The sequence below is a fragment of the Typopeltis vanoorti genome, chromosome 6 (genome assembly GCF_054136105.1).
Source record: "Typopeltis vanoorti isolate ZY-2024b chromosome 6, IOZ_Tvanoo_1.0, whole genome shotgun sequence".
In the NCBI taxonomy this organism is placed as follows: domain Eukaryota; kingdom Metazoa; phylum Arthropoda; class Arachnida; order Uropygi; family Thelyphonidae; genus Typopeltis; species Typopeltis vanoorti.
In genome coordinates this window covers 57,029,170-57,048,018 of record NC_143554.1, presented here as the reverse complement: position 1 = coordinate 57,048,018, position 18,849 = coordinate 57,029,170, and the positions used below count along the sequence as shown (strand labels likewise).

Below are 18,849 nucleotides of genomic sequence, written 5' to 3'. Positions count from 1 at the left end.
GAGAGATAGAAGCCAATTTTTCCTCCCAAAGTTGACTTCTGTGCACTGTGAAGGCATCTCTTACTGCGGAGTTGAATCAATTCAAGAGTCGTTTATCTTGAGGTGCTCGGGTGTTGTGATATCTCTTTCTTGCCCTGTTCGTCTCTCTGATCAAGTTCATGATGTCTTCTGGCAAGTGATTTGGTCTGCGGGTAGTTGTGGAAGTAGTAACTGCTGCAACGGCTGAGTTAATTTGTTTAGTTAGATCCTTTACAGCTATTTCAATTTCATCTGTTGATTTTATTATCGGCACAGGACCAATATATTTTGGAAGTACCTTGGATAGCTTGTCCCAGGGTATGAATGCATGTGTGTGTGTGTGGGGGGGGGGAACAAATTGTCTTGGTTTCCCAGCTTTAATAGAATTGGATTGTGAGCGAATGATAGATCTTTGAGTGTCAACGCAACAGATTACTTTAAGCCTAAACGACCAAAAGCTATCTTAAACTGCAACCTGAATGAATAATCCTCAGGCCCACTCAGGGCGAGCAACATGCTCATAAATCTTTTCCCACTCATAGTTTTCCTCATCAGATAGCGGGGAATGTGAAAAGCATCTGCTTCACCCTTTAGGTCAGTAATGTTAAAAAAGAGAATTTTTCATAGTGGTTGATTGTCAAATGATATGGTTAAAGTGCCATCTAGTTTGATCTCACCCAACTAGCTCTATATTATATATTATATAACATATGAGGTAAGCGAAATTGTTAATGAGTGTGGAAGTTAATGAATCTGGCTTTAGTAGCGCTCCTTTTTATGTAACATATGAGCTTTACTGATCCTCATATAAAAATGGAAACTGTGGAACGTGAGTATTGTAACAATTATAGCTATGTATATAATTGTAGTTGCTTGTATTTTCATTATAATACCAGTATTTTCTCTAAACACTATGAAATTACTGATTCCGTGGAATTAGTCAAAATTAAATGGTTAATGTCGTTAGTAAAATAAAACTTTACGTTAAGTTTTCTATCAATGTCAGTTTATCAATAACACGAAATAACTAGCTTACAAAGGCTAGTCATTTCGTATTACATGCAATAATGTCTGTTATCTACAGCATGTTCTCATATTGGAGTTTCTGTGATGCGTTTTTGCTATCTGGAAATGCAATATTTTTATGCTAATGAATGAAATCCAGGTTTCAGGTTAAATTACATAGAACATGACAGTAGAATATTCACCAACATTTCATATCATTTGTTGAACTAGGTGGTCAAATTTTCCGAACCTACCCACTCGTTTCTATAGGGTTAAAAGAGATCAGGCAATGTTGATCCAATGGGTAACTTTTCCCAATACTGGGTTCTGATAGTGTAAAATTCTAATCCCTGTTAGAGTGAAATATTGCATAACCAGTACAGTGTGATACGTTCTTATGCTCTGCATATGCTTGAATATGATGTGACTGCATTGCAGTATTCCATACCACATGCTGGTTGTAGCATAATTGGAAGAACAGTGGAACATTGCACCCTTCATTTGGAAAATACCTGGCATTCAATTCTTATTGTGACAAGAAGAAACTTTAGATGGACTTTTTTTCATTTGAAGGTGAGTTTGCCAATCTCATATGAAGGTAGCAAGAGTTTTTTCATCCCATGTACAGGCAGTGAGAATTGCCATGAGAACACATACAATTTACATACAAAAAATGCTGTTGTTGGTGGTACATGGCATTGATGGTAGTAGTGTCATTGTTGATGAATTAAGTAGTAGGGAAGACATGTAGCAGAGTAGAACAGAGAGGCCCTTCCATGATAACTGATGTACAATTTGCAGCATGCAGTTGTAGCATTGCATGATGTAATGATCCATTTCCACCATACAGTTATAGCACTGTATGGTGTAAATGCTCCCAGATACCATAGATTGCATCACTGGCCTCGCTTATGTATGTATGGATGGATGGATGGCATAGCACTAAATGGGATCAAACAGTACTGGTATGCTGTATTTTGCAGTCAAGCAGCATAAAGAATACAGGACCTATTACTGAGAAAAACTATATGTAGTTTGATATCTTCTGGTATTGCATGCTTGTACATTTGTATATACATAACCACAGTTGTCAATTGGCAGAGCAACGAGCTGTAGATATATACATATCAGGTATCAATAGATTATTGATTAAACTCTGGCATGATGGAATTTATTTATCTAGGAAACAGCTGTGAAGATTGTCCATATTTGAGTTAGCATAAATTGGTGTTGAAAAAATGTGTTCAGGGATTTTACATATTTTTTCAACACCAAAAAATGGAGGAATTGTATGTATGTATGTATGTCTGTCTGGATTGCATATGTATGCAATCCATACGTAATGTATGAAATAAATGGGGATCAGGCTGATAAAAATCAGATGGATGGCCTGCAAATGTGAGCTACCAGAATAAGAGGCAAACATTGGTAGTATCCAAGAGACAGAGAGAGTGGGTTTCAAGAATGACCTCAATGGAAGAAGCAAGGTCAAATGTCTTATGGAATGATATGGTAAAGAATTGTAGGGAAGAAAGGGGGACCAGGAGTAAGTTGTGCATATACGCTATGTAACGAGTATATTGGAATAAAGGTACAGAGTTAGTTGCATTGGTAAAATTAATTGCATATCATTGATATGCAATTAATGATATGATATAACAGATATACTATCACATGTGATGGATATAGTATTTTTTTGGGGGGGGGGAAGACAAAAGATGAGAGAGAGAGGGGGGGAATAGTATTACTAATAAAATCAGTGGTGTTCTTTCTCCCTCCAAAAGAAACAGCGATACTAGCCTTGATGCCATTTGGTGCAGTGGTGAGATGAGTAGGAATTTTATATATTTTGGAAGATGTTGTAGCACAGGGAATCTGGAGAAAAATGATTCTGAACTGTTAAATCAGGTGTTAATAAGTTGCTTTAACTATGGAAATAATAGATGGAAATAATAATAAATTATCATAGTTGCATAGCTGATTTGCTGTCGGATAGGTATCAACAGGTTGTGTATGGAGGAGGGGTATTTTACAAGAGGAAGGTTACTAGTGGTGTGCCACAGGGATCTATTTTAGGACCATTATTGTATGTTAAGACATTGGGACTGGCTTAACTGGAGTTGTGCAGCTGTTTACTAATGATGCAACATTGGGAAGGACTGTATGAGAAGTAGTGGCTCTGCAAGAGGATCTATATAGACTATGTGAGTGAGTAAATGAGTGGAGCCATCAGTTTAATGTTGCAAAATGCAATGTTTTTGAAATTTAGTAATCAAGTTAGGACGCAGAGTATATAGTTGTCAGATATTGATGGAGATTGAGGGAGTTCAACTTACAGAGTCTTGTGAATAGCAGAAGAAAAGGGATATAATTGAGATATCTAAGTTAGTGAGGGGTTGTTACCAGATAAATGTGGAGGAGATTTTTCGTGAAATGTCTTGCCTGGAAGTGTGGTGAGTGCGGAAACTGTGAATGGGTTTAATGCATGGTTCGACGATCTTTTGGCATTAGAGATACTGATGAATCCTTTGATTTCATGGAAGTTGGATCTTAATTATCATAATACCATAGTCCCCCCCCCCCCCTTATCCATGGGTTTGCTATCTGCAGTCAACCCCAGTCTACAAATATTGGAAATATTTTCAAAAATATTTTACAAAAATATTTTCCAAAATGGAAAATTCTAGAAACAAACAGTTTATAATTATATCGGCAAAGTGGATATTAGATCCAACATTATTTCAAAGCTGAATGTTTGTAGAAACTATCAAAGTTTTGTAAGTTGACCTGAGAGCTTACAAGAATACAACCCTCAGCAACTTCGAGTTGCCTTAGCTTGCACTATATGACTTAAATAGCTGTGGCAGCTCAGGGATGCCGAGGATTGTATGCTCCATAAGCTCTCAGGTCAACTTACAAAACTTTGATAGTTTCTACAAACATTCAGAGTTTTGAAATAATGTTGGATCTAGTATCCACTTTGCCTGAGTAATTTTATATTGCCAAAATGAAGCTGTATAACATTTTCTTTTTAGTGACATCATCAAATTCCTGATATATATACCCTCAAGGGGAGTACAGGATATGATGCACTACATGAAAAATTTACATCATTACTAACTTCCTATTTACAATTCAGTCTGTTAAATGTCATGACTCCAATATTATTATGTCATATATTTCTCTCTTCTAAGGCACTTTTTACTGTATCGATTCACCTATATCTTGGTTTTCCTCTGGATCTTTTTCCTGCCAATCTGGCAGAGAACACTTCTTTTGCTAATCTTTCCTCTCCCAATACCACCTGAGATTAGCTCTGCTAATGCATTCATGGATGCTGACAATATCAAGTTCTTTCCTAATATCCTTGTTTTTAATATGATGTTGCCATTGATGCCATCTATTCATGCCCCTAATGTTTCTTAGGACTCTCATATCTGCAGTCTCTAGTCTTTGGTCCATATTTTCTCTTATTCCCCATAAATTTATTCAATTGACTTCCTACCATACCAGCTTTGTCGATTCTGTTGTCTATTTCCATATCTAAGTTACCATTTTCACTAAAAATCGTGCTTAAGTAGCTGAAATATTTAATTGTTCTATAAGTTCTCCATTCACAATACAGTTGAGATTTTCAATGTTTTTGCCTATTTTCATTGTTTTTGTCTTTTAAATACTGATGTTCATACCATATCTATTACAACAGTTATTCAATTTATTCAGGGAATCTTGCAAACTTATAGTGTATTTATTCAGAAGTATTACATCGTCCACATAAAGCAAAAAGCTGACATTAACATCTCCAATTTTGATATCATGTTTAATACCACTTTCCTTCATAATGTGATTCATATAGATAATGAATAACAGAGGGGATAATGTACTTGTCTCACACCAGATTTCAGATTAAACCATCTTCCTGTACATCTTCAAGTCTAACTGCCGACTTACAACTCAAATATAGACTAAGTATTGCTTGATATAATGCCCCATTAACACCATATAACTGTAGCGTTTGGAATAGCTTCTCTCTCTCTTGGCACCTTGTCATATGCCTTTTCCAGATTGGCAAAACTTAAATACAGATCTTTGTTATATTCCAATGCTTTCTCAACTATTTGTCATAAAGTGAAAATCTGATCCTGACAGCCTTTATTTGGCCTGAATCCAGCTTGTTCTTCACTAAGCTTTTCTTCCACAATTCTTCTCAACCATTTCTCAGGAATACTAGCATAAATCTTACCAGGAACACTCATAGGGAAATACCTCTGTAATTCTCACATTCAGTTTTATTTCCCTTTTTATATATGGGTACTATGAGAGATCTACTCCAATCATCGGGACTTCGTCTATCTGTCCAGGCCATCTGAACTATGCAGTGCAGCCACTGTACGACTTTTATACCTCCATACATGAGCATCATTTCTGGTGGAATATCATCTACTCCTGCTGCCTTTCCACATTTCAGGCTTTTGATGGCTTTTTCTACATCAAGTATGGATATGTATTCCTGACTGCATGCTTGGTCAGTGTTTTTTTATCACTGTGCTATCAACACTGCTTGTTTCATTTAGCAGTTTTTCAAAGTAATTACTCCATACTTCAAGGATATCTTTTTCTCTCGTTTTCATGTCACCTTTATCATCTCTAACTCCTTTTACAGCACTCTTTCCTCCATTCCTAAGCTTCTTCAACAACCTCCAGAATATTTTGCCACCTTCGTGATATTTATTTTCTATGTTCTTGCCAAAGTCCTCCCATGACTTTTATTTAGCTAGTTTTACACACTGTTTAGCTTTCTTACATTTGTCTCTGTATTCTCTAAGAGCACAAGCTGACTTATTTGCCAGGAAGTTTTGGTATGCTTTCTTCTTTTCCTTCACTGCCTCTTTAACTTCCTGTCTCCACCATGGAGCTCTGATTTTTTTTATCCTTGCAGACAACCCCACCACATGCCTCTCTGGCAGAACCAATCAATGTTTTCTTCAGAGCTTGCCACTGAATCTCCAAGGTTTGTTTCCTGCTCTCAAACTCTTCCTTTTTTTTTTCTTCAATAATCTTTGTATATTTTAGTCTGCAGTTTACATCTGAGAGCTGCTCATCTTTTATTCATTTTAAAACTTGCATGTTATTCTTTTCGATATGAAATTCAATTTTATCCTGCTCAAGACTAAGTGGTGATCACTTCCAATTTCAAATCCTCTGTGCACTCTGGTGTTCTGCACCAGTGGGAAATCATCACTATCAACAATAACATAATCAATGCCAGCAAAGGTTGGTCGATTGGCAGAGCCTCTGCTACTAATAGCTTAAGCAAGTTTGAACGCTGTTAGTAGTTGGATGGAGTGCACCATGAGAAGGTGAAGATTAGGTCAAAAACCCTGGTCGGTTCTCCACATTCCTTTGAAGGCTATGGAGGTCTCCTCTCAGTTATATAGCTTTGATGCTTAAGCACCCCTGACTGAGTTACTTTGAGCATATTTTTTGTTTAAATAAGATGTCAATATGGCATCAATGAGTGGTAGAGCATTGGCAACAAAGATGCCATTGTAGGGTGACTTGAATTTATGTGATTTTGTACAGTGCAGTGTGTGTGTGTGTGTGTGTGAGTGAGAGATGTAATCATCAGAAAAGTTAAATGAATTATGGAAGGAGGGTTTATGACAGACAGCTCATAAGTTTTAAATCGTGTGCCGGATCGACTTTTGCAGTGTCACAGTGCTTATGTTCGAGTAACCTTTATTTTACTTAAAAATATCCCCAAAGTGCAAGAGTGGTGATGCTGGTGCATTGGATATGCCAAAGAGAAACTGTAAAGTTCTTCCTTTTAAGTGAAAAAGGTGAAAGTTCTTGACTTCATAAAATAAATAATAAAAAATATCATATGCTGAGGTTGCTAAGATTCTATTCACATTCACATAACTTTTATTACAATATGTTGTTATAATTGTTCTATTTTATTATTGGTTATTGTTGTTAATCTCTTATACTCTGACCACATAAGTGAGAGCTATCGTTGGCAGACTGCCAAGAAGAGTCAATTCATGTTGAAGGGGAGAAAGAAATAAGAAGTTGTCACCAATACGCGAAATCACGTGCTTTATATGTAAAATTTTCGAACTGTTATACAAGCAAAATAGTTACCACTTTAAAAACTACGATGATCATAAAAGAGGAGTTAATTTTCCGACGTGTAATAATAAACAACTTATCCCACAAGACTAAATTTTTTTTTTTTTTTTAATGTCTCAGATAAATTGCATACATAGATACTGTGTTGAAAGTTTATTTTTCACTTGGTTAGAGTATAATAAATTTAGTTTAATCCTTTATCCAAGTGCGAGCAAAGAAAGTTTGCGCCTGAAAGTATCTTCAGGACTGGGATAAGGTGGTACAACACCAGGGAAACTCGTTGCAAAGGTGGAGCAAGCTTACCCCAGTCCTGAAGATTAAGGATTAAACTAAATTTATTATACTCTAACCAAGTGAAAAATAAACTTTCAACATCTTTCTCTAAATCCAGAGTAATTTATTAAAAGAGCCACTACCCACTAGTCTGGGTAGTGGCTCTTCCCTTAATGCATAACATTAGACATATCTGCAAGGAGATGTGTTTTGCATTATAGGAGATACTGAGACAGGAGTGTTGGTAGCTTGCTCCACCTTTGCAATGAGTTGCCCTAGTGTTGTACCACCTTACCCCAGTCCTGAAGATACTTTCAGGTGCAAACTTTGTTTGCTCACACTTGGATAAAGGATTAAACTAAATTTATTATACATAGATACTGTAATAATTATATATATGATATTTATAACACATTACAATTGTGAATAACAGATACTTGCAAGTTAATCATTTTCTTCCTTAAAGCTTAGCAGAGCTTATCTGAGGAAGATAATAGATGATAGATGGTGGTGGTTTCATGGTTATGTTTCTAAACTGGTTGTAAGCCAGGTGTTGATTTTACTGTTTGTTGGTACGTACTTTGAAGACTTCAACTCCTATTACAGTTTAACTTTTTTTTTACCAATAGGGTTGGATTTAGACATGGTGTGTTTGTTTCTTTGTGTTCTTGTAGTGATGGTTTTTGAGAGGGGGGGGTTTGTCATAGGTTTGTGTGTGTATGTGGGAGAGAGAAACAGGAATTGTTCTAATTTTCATTCTCGCTATAATATTTATATAGTGCCTGTTTCAGCTCTCTGTATGTTCCTAGGTTTCTGTTGTCGAACGGCAATTTGTTTATCATGTCAGGTACGTAGAAGTTTCGGGTGGCTTTGCCGTAGTGATTGTTGTACTTATATGTTATGTAGTTTGTTGACTGTGGTCTTGTTATTTGATATGTTGTTCTGGTTACTCTATAGGTTGGGCTGTAGTAATGTTTTAACATGACTGTAGTGGCATAAGTGTTTCACCTTTAATATTTTGTGTTTTGCCCGTGCTTCCTGCATAAGTGTGGGTTGTTCCCAGAATATCAGTTTTACCATTTTATCTTGCAACCATTGTAACCTGTTAAGTCTGTAGTCTGCACAGAATGCATATGATGTGATTTCATATCTTAAAATGTTTTCACATAATGCTTTATAGATTAGTATTTTTATGTGGGTTGGGGCAATGTGTTTTAATCTGTGTAGTTTGCTTGCTATTATCCTAAGCTTGGTATGTAGGTAGTTTGTATGGCTATTCCAACTTTGATCAGCATCGAAGTGAAGTCCGAGATAGCGTGTTGTTTTCACCTGTGTGATGGTTGTGATTTTAGGTTCTGTGCTTTGTGTATAGGAGGATGAATGTTGGATAGTGAGATATTTAGTTTCTATAGGCAGGGTTTGGGAGTTTTTGAATATCATTAGCTTTGTTTTTCCAGGGTTTATATATATGCCGTTTTCGGTTAACCAGTTAGTGATTTGATTGATGTCGTGTTGCATATTTGTGTAAGCGGTATTTGCGTTTTTATGAATGGATACTATGGCCGTGTCGTGTGCGTACTGGAAGATTTTACTTTTTAGGGGAAGGTGGCTTATGTCGTATGTGTGTGTATGTTAAATAGAATGTGAGGTAGGACAGCTCCTTGCGGTACTCCACAGGTTACATGTACCTCTTTGCCATACGCTGAACCTATACGTGTGGTGTGCTTTCTGTTTTTCATGTATGCTTTAAACCACTGGAGTAGACAACCTCCAATTCCGATATGCGATAGTTTCGTTAACAAGGTTTTGTTTTGTTAGTGTGTCAAATGCTTTTGTTAGGTCAATGAATACCACTAATGTTATTCTGTTTTTATCCAATCCAGCATTTATTAGATCTGTGAAATCTTCCAGGAGTGTTGCTGTTATTTTTTTGAAAGCCATATTGTGTTTTGGGTATGATTTGAAATTTTTCAACGTATGTGGAGAGTTTGTGATATACCATGTGCTCCATGATTTGGTTGATTACAGACAACGTGGCGATGGGTCTGTAATTACTTGTTTCTTTTTCCATGTTTGTGTATGGGTGTCATTAATGCAGTCTTTAATTAGTGTTTCACTAATTATAGACTGCATTTACTGTACTAATTAAAGACTTTCTTTAGTGTTTCAGGTATGTGTCCCGTTTCGAAGATTTTATTTAACAGTTTTTGTATAACTGGAAGTAGGTTGGTTGAGTGTTTTGTTGATGTCTTTTGGTCTGATTCCGTCTATCCCCGGTCCTTTGTTAGGATTAATTTGTTGAATTGCCAGTGATAGTTCTTCTTTTGTTACTGTGGGGAACCACATCGACTGGGTTGCTCGTGGACCTAGTGGAGAATGTTCGTTTGTGTGAGGAAAGGTTGTTTCTTGTAGTTTTTGGACAGAGTTCACGAAGTGCTGATTAAAGTTGTTTGCCAACTGTTTGAATGATTTGGGGTTGCAGGCAAAGCTGTGTTTTATTGTTTCTGAGGCAGTGGTTCTGTGTATATTGTCCAGCATTTCATTAATCAGGTGCCAGGTTTCCTTTATGTCATTCTGAGCTGTTGTTAATTTGTTGCTGTAGTAGTTTCTTTTTGCCGTTCTAATCTGTGTTGTTAGGAGATTCCGTTTTCTTTTGTATTCAGCTTTTAAAGCGATATTGTTTGGCAACTTCTTAAGTTGTTTCCATAGGGCATCTTTTCTTTGTATGTCTGTTAATATGTTGCCTGTTATCCATGGATTTTGTTTCATTTGGGGGTGTATTTTTATTTTTTGTTAATGCTTTGTTATATATTTTGTTAAATGCAAGTTTAAGATTATTATATACAGCTTCAGCAGAGTCTAAAGATGCTATCTGAATCCAGTCTGTTTTTCTGATTTCATCATTTACTATTGTTTCGTTTAGAATGCTATAATACTGTTTTGTAGTCTCAGTGAGTTTTATGGGTTCTGATTCAGTGTGTAACTGTAATGCTGTGAAATAATGGTCTGCAAGTTTGCATGTTATGACAGCTGCTGTGTGGCTGTTTGGAGGGGCCCTTATATTTATATGATCAATGCAGGATGAGGTTGTTGTTGTGTTTCCGACTATCTCTTCGTGTATACGACTGTATGGATGGGGTTATGTTATGTGTTGTTAATAGGTCTAGTTATTGTTCTGTGTTGTTATCTATGTTCCTAATTATTATTATTATTCGTGACACCTCCAAGGAGTGCGAAGACTCATCGTGGGAGGACACCTACAATTGTCTCAACCACTACACCGAACTTCTACTACGAATCATCTCCATCAACGCCATCTACCGTCCACCACTACCACAACTAGTATTTTTTTGTCTGTAAATTGCGTGTTCTGAAGGGCCGATTTGTCTGTATGCGGGATGAAAAACCCGAGTTTGCGGGAGAAATAACCCTGCTACCTCCGTATAAGATCGGCTAACTCACCTTCGATTGAAATCGTTCAGATAAAGGTTCCTCCCGTCACGACGAGAATCGAACTTAGGCCTATCCCAGCCGAAGGGCGCAATGTACTGTTGTTCTTCCAATTGCGCTACGGAGGCATTAATGTTTAATTATGTTTAATATTTTACATTAATGTTTATATTAATGTCTCCTATTATTATCAAGTATTCTGAGGCGCTTACTTCCATGGCTGAAAGCCATCTGTTTAGTTTTTCTAGGAATTTTGTGGTGCTTAAGTTGTGTGGTCTGTATATTACGTTTAATATCAAGGAGTTTTCTTGTTTGATGTTTATAATTTCGATGCATATGTTTTCTGCATATTCTAATTTATAGTTTATTTCTGTTACTTCTAGTTTATGTTTGGTAAATATTATTATACCACCGCCTTGTTTTGTTTGTCTGCAGTGTTTGTGTTGTTGGAAGTGTGGCATTTGGTAGGTGGATGCCTCTTCGTTTGTCGTAGATACTTCAGTCAGTATTAAAATGTCTATGTCATCTATATCTTCCTTCAGATAAGCTTGCAGAGTCAGCCAGTATTTCTGAATGGTTCTGATGTTGTTGTGGAGAATGGATAGTCCTTTTTTTGGGGATTCCATTCTGTTATTGATTTCAAATTGTGGCAATTATCATGTTCGGGGTGATTACATCTGCTTGATGTTCTGCATTCATGTTGGTTGGTGTGCTGTTCCTTCTTTACGAGTTGTCAATCCTTTCAATGCAACAGCCTGTTGAGGTCTTCTACGGATTTTATTTTGATTGGTTTTGCGTCTTGTATCTTTCTAAGGAATATTTTGCTGTCACTTATCCATATAAACTGGTAATTTTTTTCTGTTTTTACTTTTCTTGCTTCGTAGAATAGTTTCTGATAATATGGCGTTAGGTATTCGGACAAGTATATTGGGGTATTGTCGTGGTCTCCTTTCAGATCCTTGACTACTGTTTTTTTAATCCTACTAGCTTTTATAAGTGTAGTTTTTGTAGGGCAGTTGGTGAGTCACACTACAATGGGAGAAGGATGGGAATTATTTTCTCTTTTCCTTTTTTGTGGTAACTGATGCACTGACTGGATGTCTTTTGATTCAATGGGAGAGCCAATTTTTTGGCTTTGTTGTATTACGGTGTCTCTTAGATGTTCCGTAGCAATTTCTGGAAGATCATTTTTGTACTGCTGTTGGTTTAAGAGTTCATACTGTTGCTTTAAAGAGTTTAGTTCTTGTCGTAGTTCAGTTGTCTCTTTAATTAAATTGTGGTGTCCTTCCGTTAGCTCTTTAACGGATTTTTTAATTTGTCTAACGGTCTGTCATACATCTTCTACGGAGTTATTATTAAATTTAATAAATTTCTAATATTGGTTGAATTTTTCTGTAATTTTTGCAGTATGTTTTTGAAATAGTTCTCCAACAAAATCGATTAAACAGTCTTTTAGGTTTTGTAATCTTTTTTCAAGTAATGCATTTAAAGTTGGCTCACCTGGGTTTCCGTTGTTGTTTTCTTTGTTTTTAATTCCCTCTGCTGCTGATAGCTGTTTACAGCCTGCGGTTGTTTTCTGCCTGCTGTCGAAGGCGATATTCCTTTGTTGTCTCTGCAATGGGGACACTTCCACTCATCACGATTCTTATTTGATTTTCGCCACCAAGTAGCTTCGGACAATCCCGAACATAGAAAATGCATGTTTCTCTGGCAGCTCCTACATGTTATGTGGTTTTCTTCCCCCGTTAAGTCTTCTCGGCATTTGTAGCACTTCATATTTCTTGTTTGACGATCTTGCTGTAATTTCTAATATGGCGACTTCCTTTGTTCTTTTCTCACGTAGTTGACCAGGGTATACTTAGAACTTTGAATACTTGTAATTTACTTATTACTTAATGGATACTTACAGTTTTTACATCAATATCTTCGTCTTGAAGAACGAAATTCACTGATAAACTTTAAATTTTAATTCACAAGAAAAAATCTACTTTGCAACTTAAAATATGGGGGCATCGAAATAGCATGCTTGCGACCGCTTGCTACTAATAATAATAATATTAATACTACTACTACTACTAATAATAATAATAACAATAATAATAATATTATTATTATTTATTTAAGTGAAGGGATATTATATCCCATATGGTTTCTTAGCCAAATAAGAAACTCAAAGAGTTTCATGCCAAATATAGAAACTATATAAAGTTTGGCGATTCCAAGCATAAGCAAATACCTGGATAGTGCAGCACCTGACCCTTGAAGGTAGTGCAAGCTGAGGCAACTCATGTAAAGGGCGGAGCAAGTTCCGATCACTATTCTTGATATTTACCCATAATGTGAACTTAACTCCTAGGAGCTGTATTTTGTTCATCATTATGAGAGAAGGTCACCACCCAGACCGCTACAAACTTGGTATTAACTTGGTCTACCTACTCATTGATGAGATCTCAAAAAAGGTTGGAACCGGTCTGGATAGTAACCTTCTCTCATAATGTTGAACAAAATACAGCTCCTAGGAGTTAAGTTCACATTGTGGGTAAATATCAAGAATAGTGATCGGAACTTGCTCCACCCTTTACATGAGTTGCCTCAGCTTGCACTACCTTCAAGGGTCAGGTGCTGCACTATCCAGGTATTTGCTTACGCTTGGAATCACCGAACTTTATATAGTTTCTATATTTGGCTAAGAAACCATATGGGATATAATATCCCTCAACTTATTTAAGTTCATGTCACCGAATTGAAGCCTTTGGCTCTTCATTATTATTAATAATAATAATAATATTATTATTATTTAAGCGCCTCTGTAGCACAACTGGAAGAACATGGTACGTTGTGCCTTCAATTGGAAAAGGCCTAAGTTCGAGTCTCGTCATGACAGGAGGAATCTTTATATGGACTTTTTCAATCGAAGGTGAGTTAGCCGATCTCATACAGAGGTGGTAGGGTTTTTTTCTCCTGGAAACTCGGGTTTTTTGTCCTGCATACAAACAAATCGGCCCTTCAGAACACACGCAATTTATAAACAAAAAATACTAGTTGTGGTGGTGGTGGGCAGTAGATGGCGCTGATGTAGATGATTGGTAGTAGAGGTTCAGTGTAGTGGTGGAGATGGAGAGTTGTACAGTAGGTGTCCTCCTGCGATGAGTCTTCAGACTCCTTGGAGGTGTCGCGAATAATAATAATAAAAAAGACGGATTGATTACCCTATTATCGGAATGGATTCTCCTTCTTTGACTTGTGCAGAAGTGTCGAAGGGTCTTGTATCTGTGGGCATACTATACTGCATCTAATTTATAAATTGATGGGTGATTGACAGCTGACAGAGAGCTTTCGGTATTGGGGTAACAAGGGAGAGCTAATGGAAGTTTAAGAACGCAGACTGGAGAAATTTTGTTCTTAGAAAGTTTTTAAGTTTTACGTTACACTCAGGAGAATATTAATAGAAGATTCTGAAAAGGAATCGTAGAACTGTGAGTCTTTAAACTGAAGAAATTGAGACTGTCAACAAATATTTAGAAAATAAAAGAAGATATTGCAATTGACGTTCTCATTGAATGTTCGAGGAAACGCTGAATGGAAAGTTTCATCTGTCTTAAGGACATCAGATTAGTATGAAAAAAAGCAATTGGTGAAATATGAAACTGTAAAATGGCTTATTAATATGAAGAGCTCTACTTAGATCTGTTGTTTATGAAGTAGTAGAAGAAACTTCTTTCTCTGGTACAAAAATTAGTAAGTTGTGTTGTGACAAATAGAATAAGAGGTAAGAATATTTATATTTCAGTGAGGCAGATTGATTAATATTGTATGCTACGTAAAAAAAAAAAAAAAAAAAAAGGGGGATCCCATGGAAAAGAAGAAGAAAATTTTATATTTTCAGAAAAGGTCCTAACAAAGAAACTGACTGAACATTTTTGCTGTTGTAAAAACAAGGTGTTTAGTCTGGTAGACATGATTTATATATGTCAAACAATTCTAATAATAGAATGAGTCAGAGCATGAATGATTTTAATAATTTTGGATAAGGAAATCTCTAAGTGTAGATTTATTTTAGGCCTTGGATCCAGTTTTATTTGTAGTTATGCAATTTTATTTAAAGTGTATATAATATTTTAGTTTCATTAAATGTATATAATTTTTTATTTTGTCTTGAGTCACTGATTTTCCATATTCAAAAAAGAAATATTTAAGTCATTGCATCAATTGCAATTGAAACCTTGTGTAAATACCAAACACTTGAAATAAAATAAACAATCGGTAAACAGTAATATACTCACTATTTTTACTTTCTTACTCTTCACTCTCGCCTCTTCCATTAACCCTTTCATGTCATCTCTCATCCTGAACTTATCGCTAATTAAGTCGTTAGTACCTACTACAGCTACGATCTTGTTTAATTTTCTTTTCTGTTTTTGAATTCCTTGCATTATATTTATAATTTTTGCACCAGGAAAACTTGACGTTATAACCTGCTCATCAATAGCTTGTTTTATGATAGTCAATATGCCAAATAACACACTTCTTTTTATAATCAACTCTACTTACCAGATTTTTGTTATCACACGCTAACTTACCTCATTTAGTGGTTTGTTTTCCCTTTTGCTGCTGAACTTTTTTATTCTCTCTCTCTCTCTCTCTCTCTCTGTTCCACTAAATGCCGCTCGGCTTTCTGAGTTCCATCATCTTTAGTGGATAAAACCTTCTTTTTTTGCTACTTCTTTGTTCTTATATTTTGTTTCTTCTGTGTTTTTGGCACCATTTTACACTTGGATTAATATTAAAATATGAAATAAAAATATGTAATAAATATACTAAATACTCTAAAAACACAAACATCTACTCTAATATACTATAAAACTAATTTTCTAAGGAAAACACACTGAAACAGAAAAAAAAAAAATCGCCAATTTTACACAAGTGCTAAATTATACTAACCACTCACATAACTTCAAACCCACTCTTAACAAGCACTTTTTCAGTGAATATCATACTTTTGTAAATGATGTTGTGCAATATACAGAAGGAAGGCAAGTATTAGGAGAATTAGAAGTGTAAGAATTAGTGTTGTCTCTGGTGTTGATTGGGTTAGATGTTAATAAGGCTGTGGGAATGGATGACATATCATCACATATTCTTAAAGAATGTACACAACGGTTAGATATTCTCTGACCTGATTGTTTAATGAAAGTGTTTGCAGTGGGCAAGGTTCCTAAGGAGTGGAAAGAAGGCAAAATAGTTCCACTCCAATTGCAATCTTTCATCCCAGTCTATATTGCCTTAATTAAAATCACCCATAATGATCACTGTTTTCTTATTTACTTGGCTAATTTGATTATACGTTTCATGTTCACTACCATCCACATTACCAGGTCTATAACAACATGTGACTAAGTATTTCATTCTATTCACCGCTATCTTAGACCATACTGCCTCAAAACCACTGGCATTATTTCCCTCTTGCATCTCTATTTGTAAGGACATAACCCTTTCTGTCATGAATAGCACTCTCTCCCTTTTTATCATATCTTCATGAAGCATCATACCCTTCCATCTCTATTCCTGTCAGGAATGCAAGCACACAAAGGTACACAACTTTTACAGCAACTCTTACTCATCAACAGACAGTTATTTACAGTTAATTATTCCAAAAAGCCTAATTGAAATGGGAACCTTCTTTACACAAACATTCCAATGAAATGCTTCCTGCCGGCTTGACATGGTATCACAAAAGATGAGAGTCCCTAGTGGTATCCTGCAGGAGTCTGTTCTGTTTCTGTTATTGCTTAACTTGTATTTTAATGATATTAAGATGGATTTAACTACAGATTTTCAGATGAAGCTTAGTTGGCAAAAACAATGAGGTGTAAATTAGGTTCTGACCTTATAGAATGATCTCAATAACCTGTGTGAGTGGGTAAGTGAATGGTATTACCAGTTCAGTGCTGCAAAACTGCAGTTCTGAAATTTGTTAAGTAATGATGGGATGCAGAGTATAAAATCTTGAAGTGGAGAGATGAAAGATCTGGGAGGGGTGGTGATGATGGGACCTGAAGCTTATGGTCACATTACTTGAACTTTTGAAATCTTCAATTTGGATTATTGCAATGATAAGGAGGATTTTGGCATGTAGACGTAAAGACATAATGGATCCATTGTATAAGGCCTTGATTAGGTCTATATGGATTATTATGTGCAGTTTGGTCACATGAAGATCAGGATGTATTGGAAAGGATCCAAAGAAGAATGAAGAAAAAGTGGTTTCAGGTCTGCAAAATGTTGGTATGAGGATGTATTGAGGGAGTATGATTTCTAGGACTTTGTGAATAGGACTGAGAGGAAATATGATTAAGACATAACTTGATGTGGGAGAGATTTTTTATGGAATGCAGAATAAGAGGCCACCCTTAGAAACTGTATAAGGAGAGTAAGTGAGTGAGCAAGGGCACAATAACCAGTGAAGCTTTTCTTGTTGCTTTTGTGTTCTCTTGAGTTGTCTGTATACCTCTTTTTGTTGGATGAATAGTCTTGTTGCTTAGATAATATCTAAGATAGAGGATTGCAAACTGACATTCTGAAGAGATGTTAGAAAAAGTCCAGAGGCAACTGACTAAGGTACAGAATGTCAATTATGAGAAAAGATTGAGAAGATGCAATTTACAGAGTCTAGTGCAGTGCTTCCCAAACTGTGGGCCGCGGCCCCCTTGGGAGCCGTAGGTTTTGTTGAGGGGGGCCGTGAAATAATGAAAACAAATTTAAAATATTTTAACACTAAGTAGATTTTTTTATTTTAAAAGAAACGTATTTAACTTTTATTATTTATTTTTTCTTTTTTGTTATTTTTTATATTTTAATGGAAAAATTCACACATTGGTGTTGGTTCACAAACTTTGCTTCCTGCGTATTCCGGCGCTTAATGAATATTAGTAAATATTGCTTATTCATATGTTTCATTTCAAAGCAGTGGTTAATTGTATTTACTTCGAATGCTCTCCAGGGAAGCTCCAAATCTTCCTGTCTCTTTCATCACGCGTTCGTAATCAGGGACTGTCGATATTGACTTTATATACATATCAAAACTCGTTTTATATTATCACTGTCATCCAAGCTAGTTTTCTGTTACCAATAAAAGTTTCGCATATACTTCACACATGAAAAAAAGCTTAAACAAGTTCATGTGGGGAGATAGCAACTCGTTTGCAGTGGTAAACAACACGCCCTCCCTAATAGTCACTATACTGCAGAGGCAATAAAAACAAGTACTTTTATTATGCCAGTGAATAAGCTATGAGGAGTCTGTGTAATATATTTCTCAACAAATAGTGCAATTAGAGACAACTGGGATAAAAACACACTAATTAATGAATCACATGTCCCCTCATACAGAAACTATGCTGTATAGACTGAAACAAAACCATATGTTGCATGGGCAAACACAGTATCTAACTCAAAACTATTGTTATTAATTAGATGTGTGCGAGTTTGATTTCCCAAGGCAGCAATAAAATTCAACTGAATGTGTGAAAATTCGTAAAAGTGTTAAAACTAAGTAATATATATATATATATATATATAAGAGAGTTAGCATTTCAACTCAATTGTCAGCTATGCTTTTATCTTTCGGTTGCGTGATCTTTTATTAATACTGCACCAATCATATGCCCGTTTTAATAACCTGCCTTGCTGTCTGTTTCGCGTTAGGCTTAATTACCGTAAAGGGAGAAAAGTCGCAAAAGAGAAAAATGTTCCTGGTTCAGGGATTCCCTTATTCAGGTAATATTCACTAATTTCATGTTATCAGTCTGTGGTGTGCCAGTATCGGTAAGTGGTGATATTATTTGATCTATTCTACGTTAAAGAAATTAACCCTGAGATGGATAAGTGGCTGATAAAAAAATAAAAAAAAAATCCCGCGAACAATCAGAAGAAGCAGAAACAGACTCAAAAAAAGGACAGTATTTCATATTT

General features: G+C 35.9%; 1 protein-coding gene across 3 annotated transcripts in view; it reads left to right on the top strand.

Moving 5' to 3' along the window:
* Positions 1-737: 737 nt before the first annotated feature.
* Rpp25 (ribonuclease P protein subunit Rpp25) overlaps positions 738-18,849 on the top strand; it is a 148,709-nt gene continuing 130,597 nt past the window's right edge. Inside the window, exon 1 of one of the 3 annotated variants that reach the window (XM_090394839.1) lies at positions 738-847. In XM_090394839.1, the coding sequence (XP_090250965.1) occupies positions 805-847 (43 nt within the window). In that variant the 5' untranslated portion in view covers positions 738-804. The remainder of the gene's footprint in view (positions 848-18,849) is intronic. The other 2 variants (XM_090394838.1, XM_090394840.1) reach the window with 2 other exon arrangements.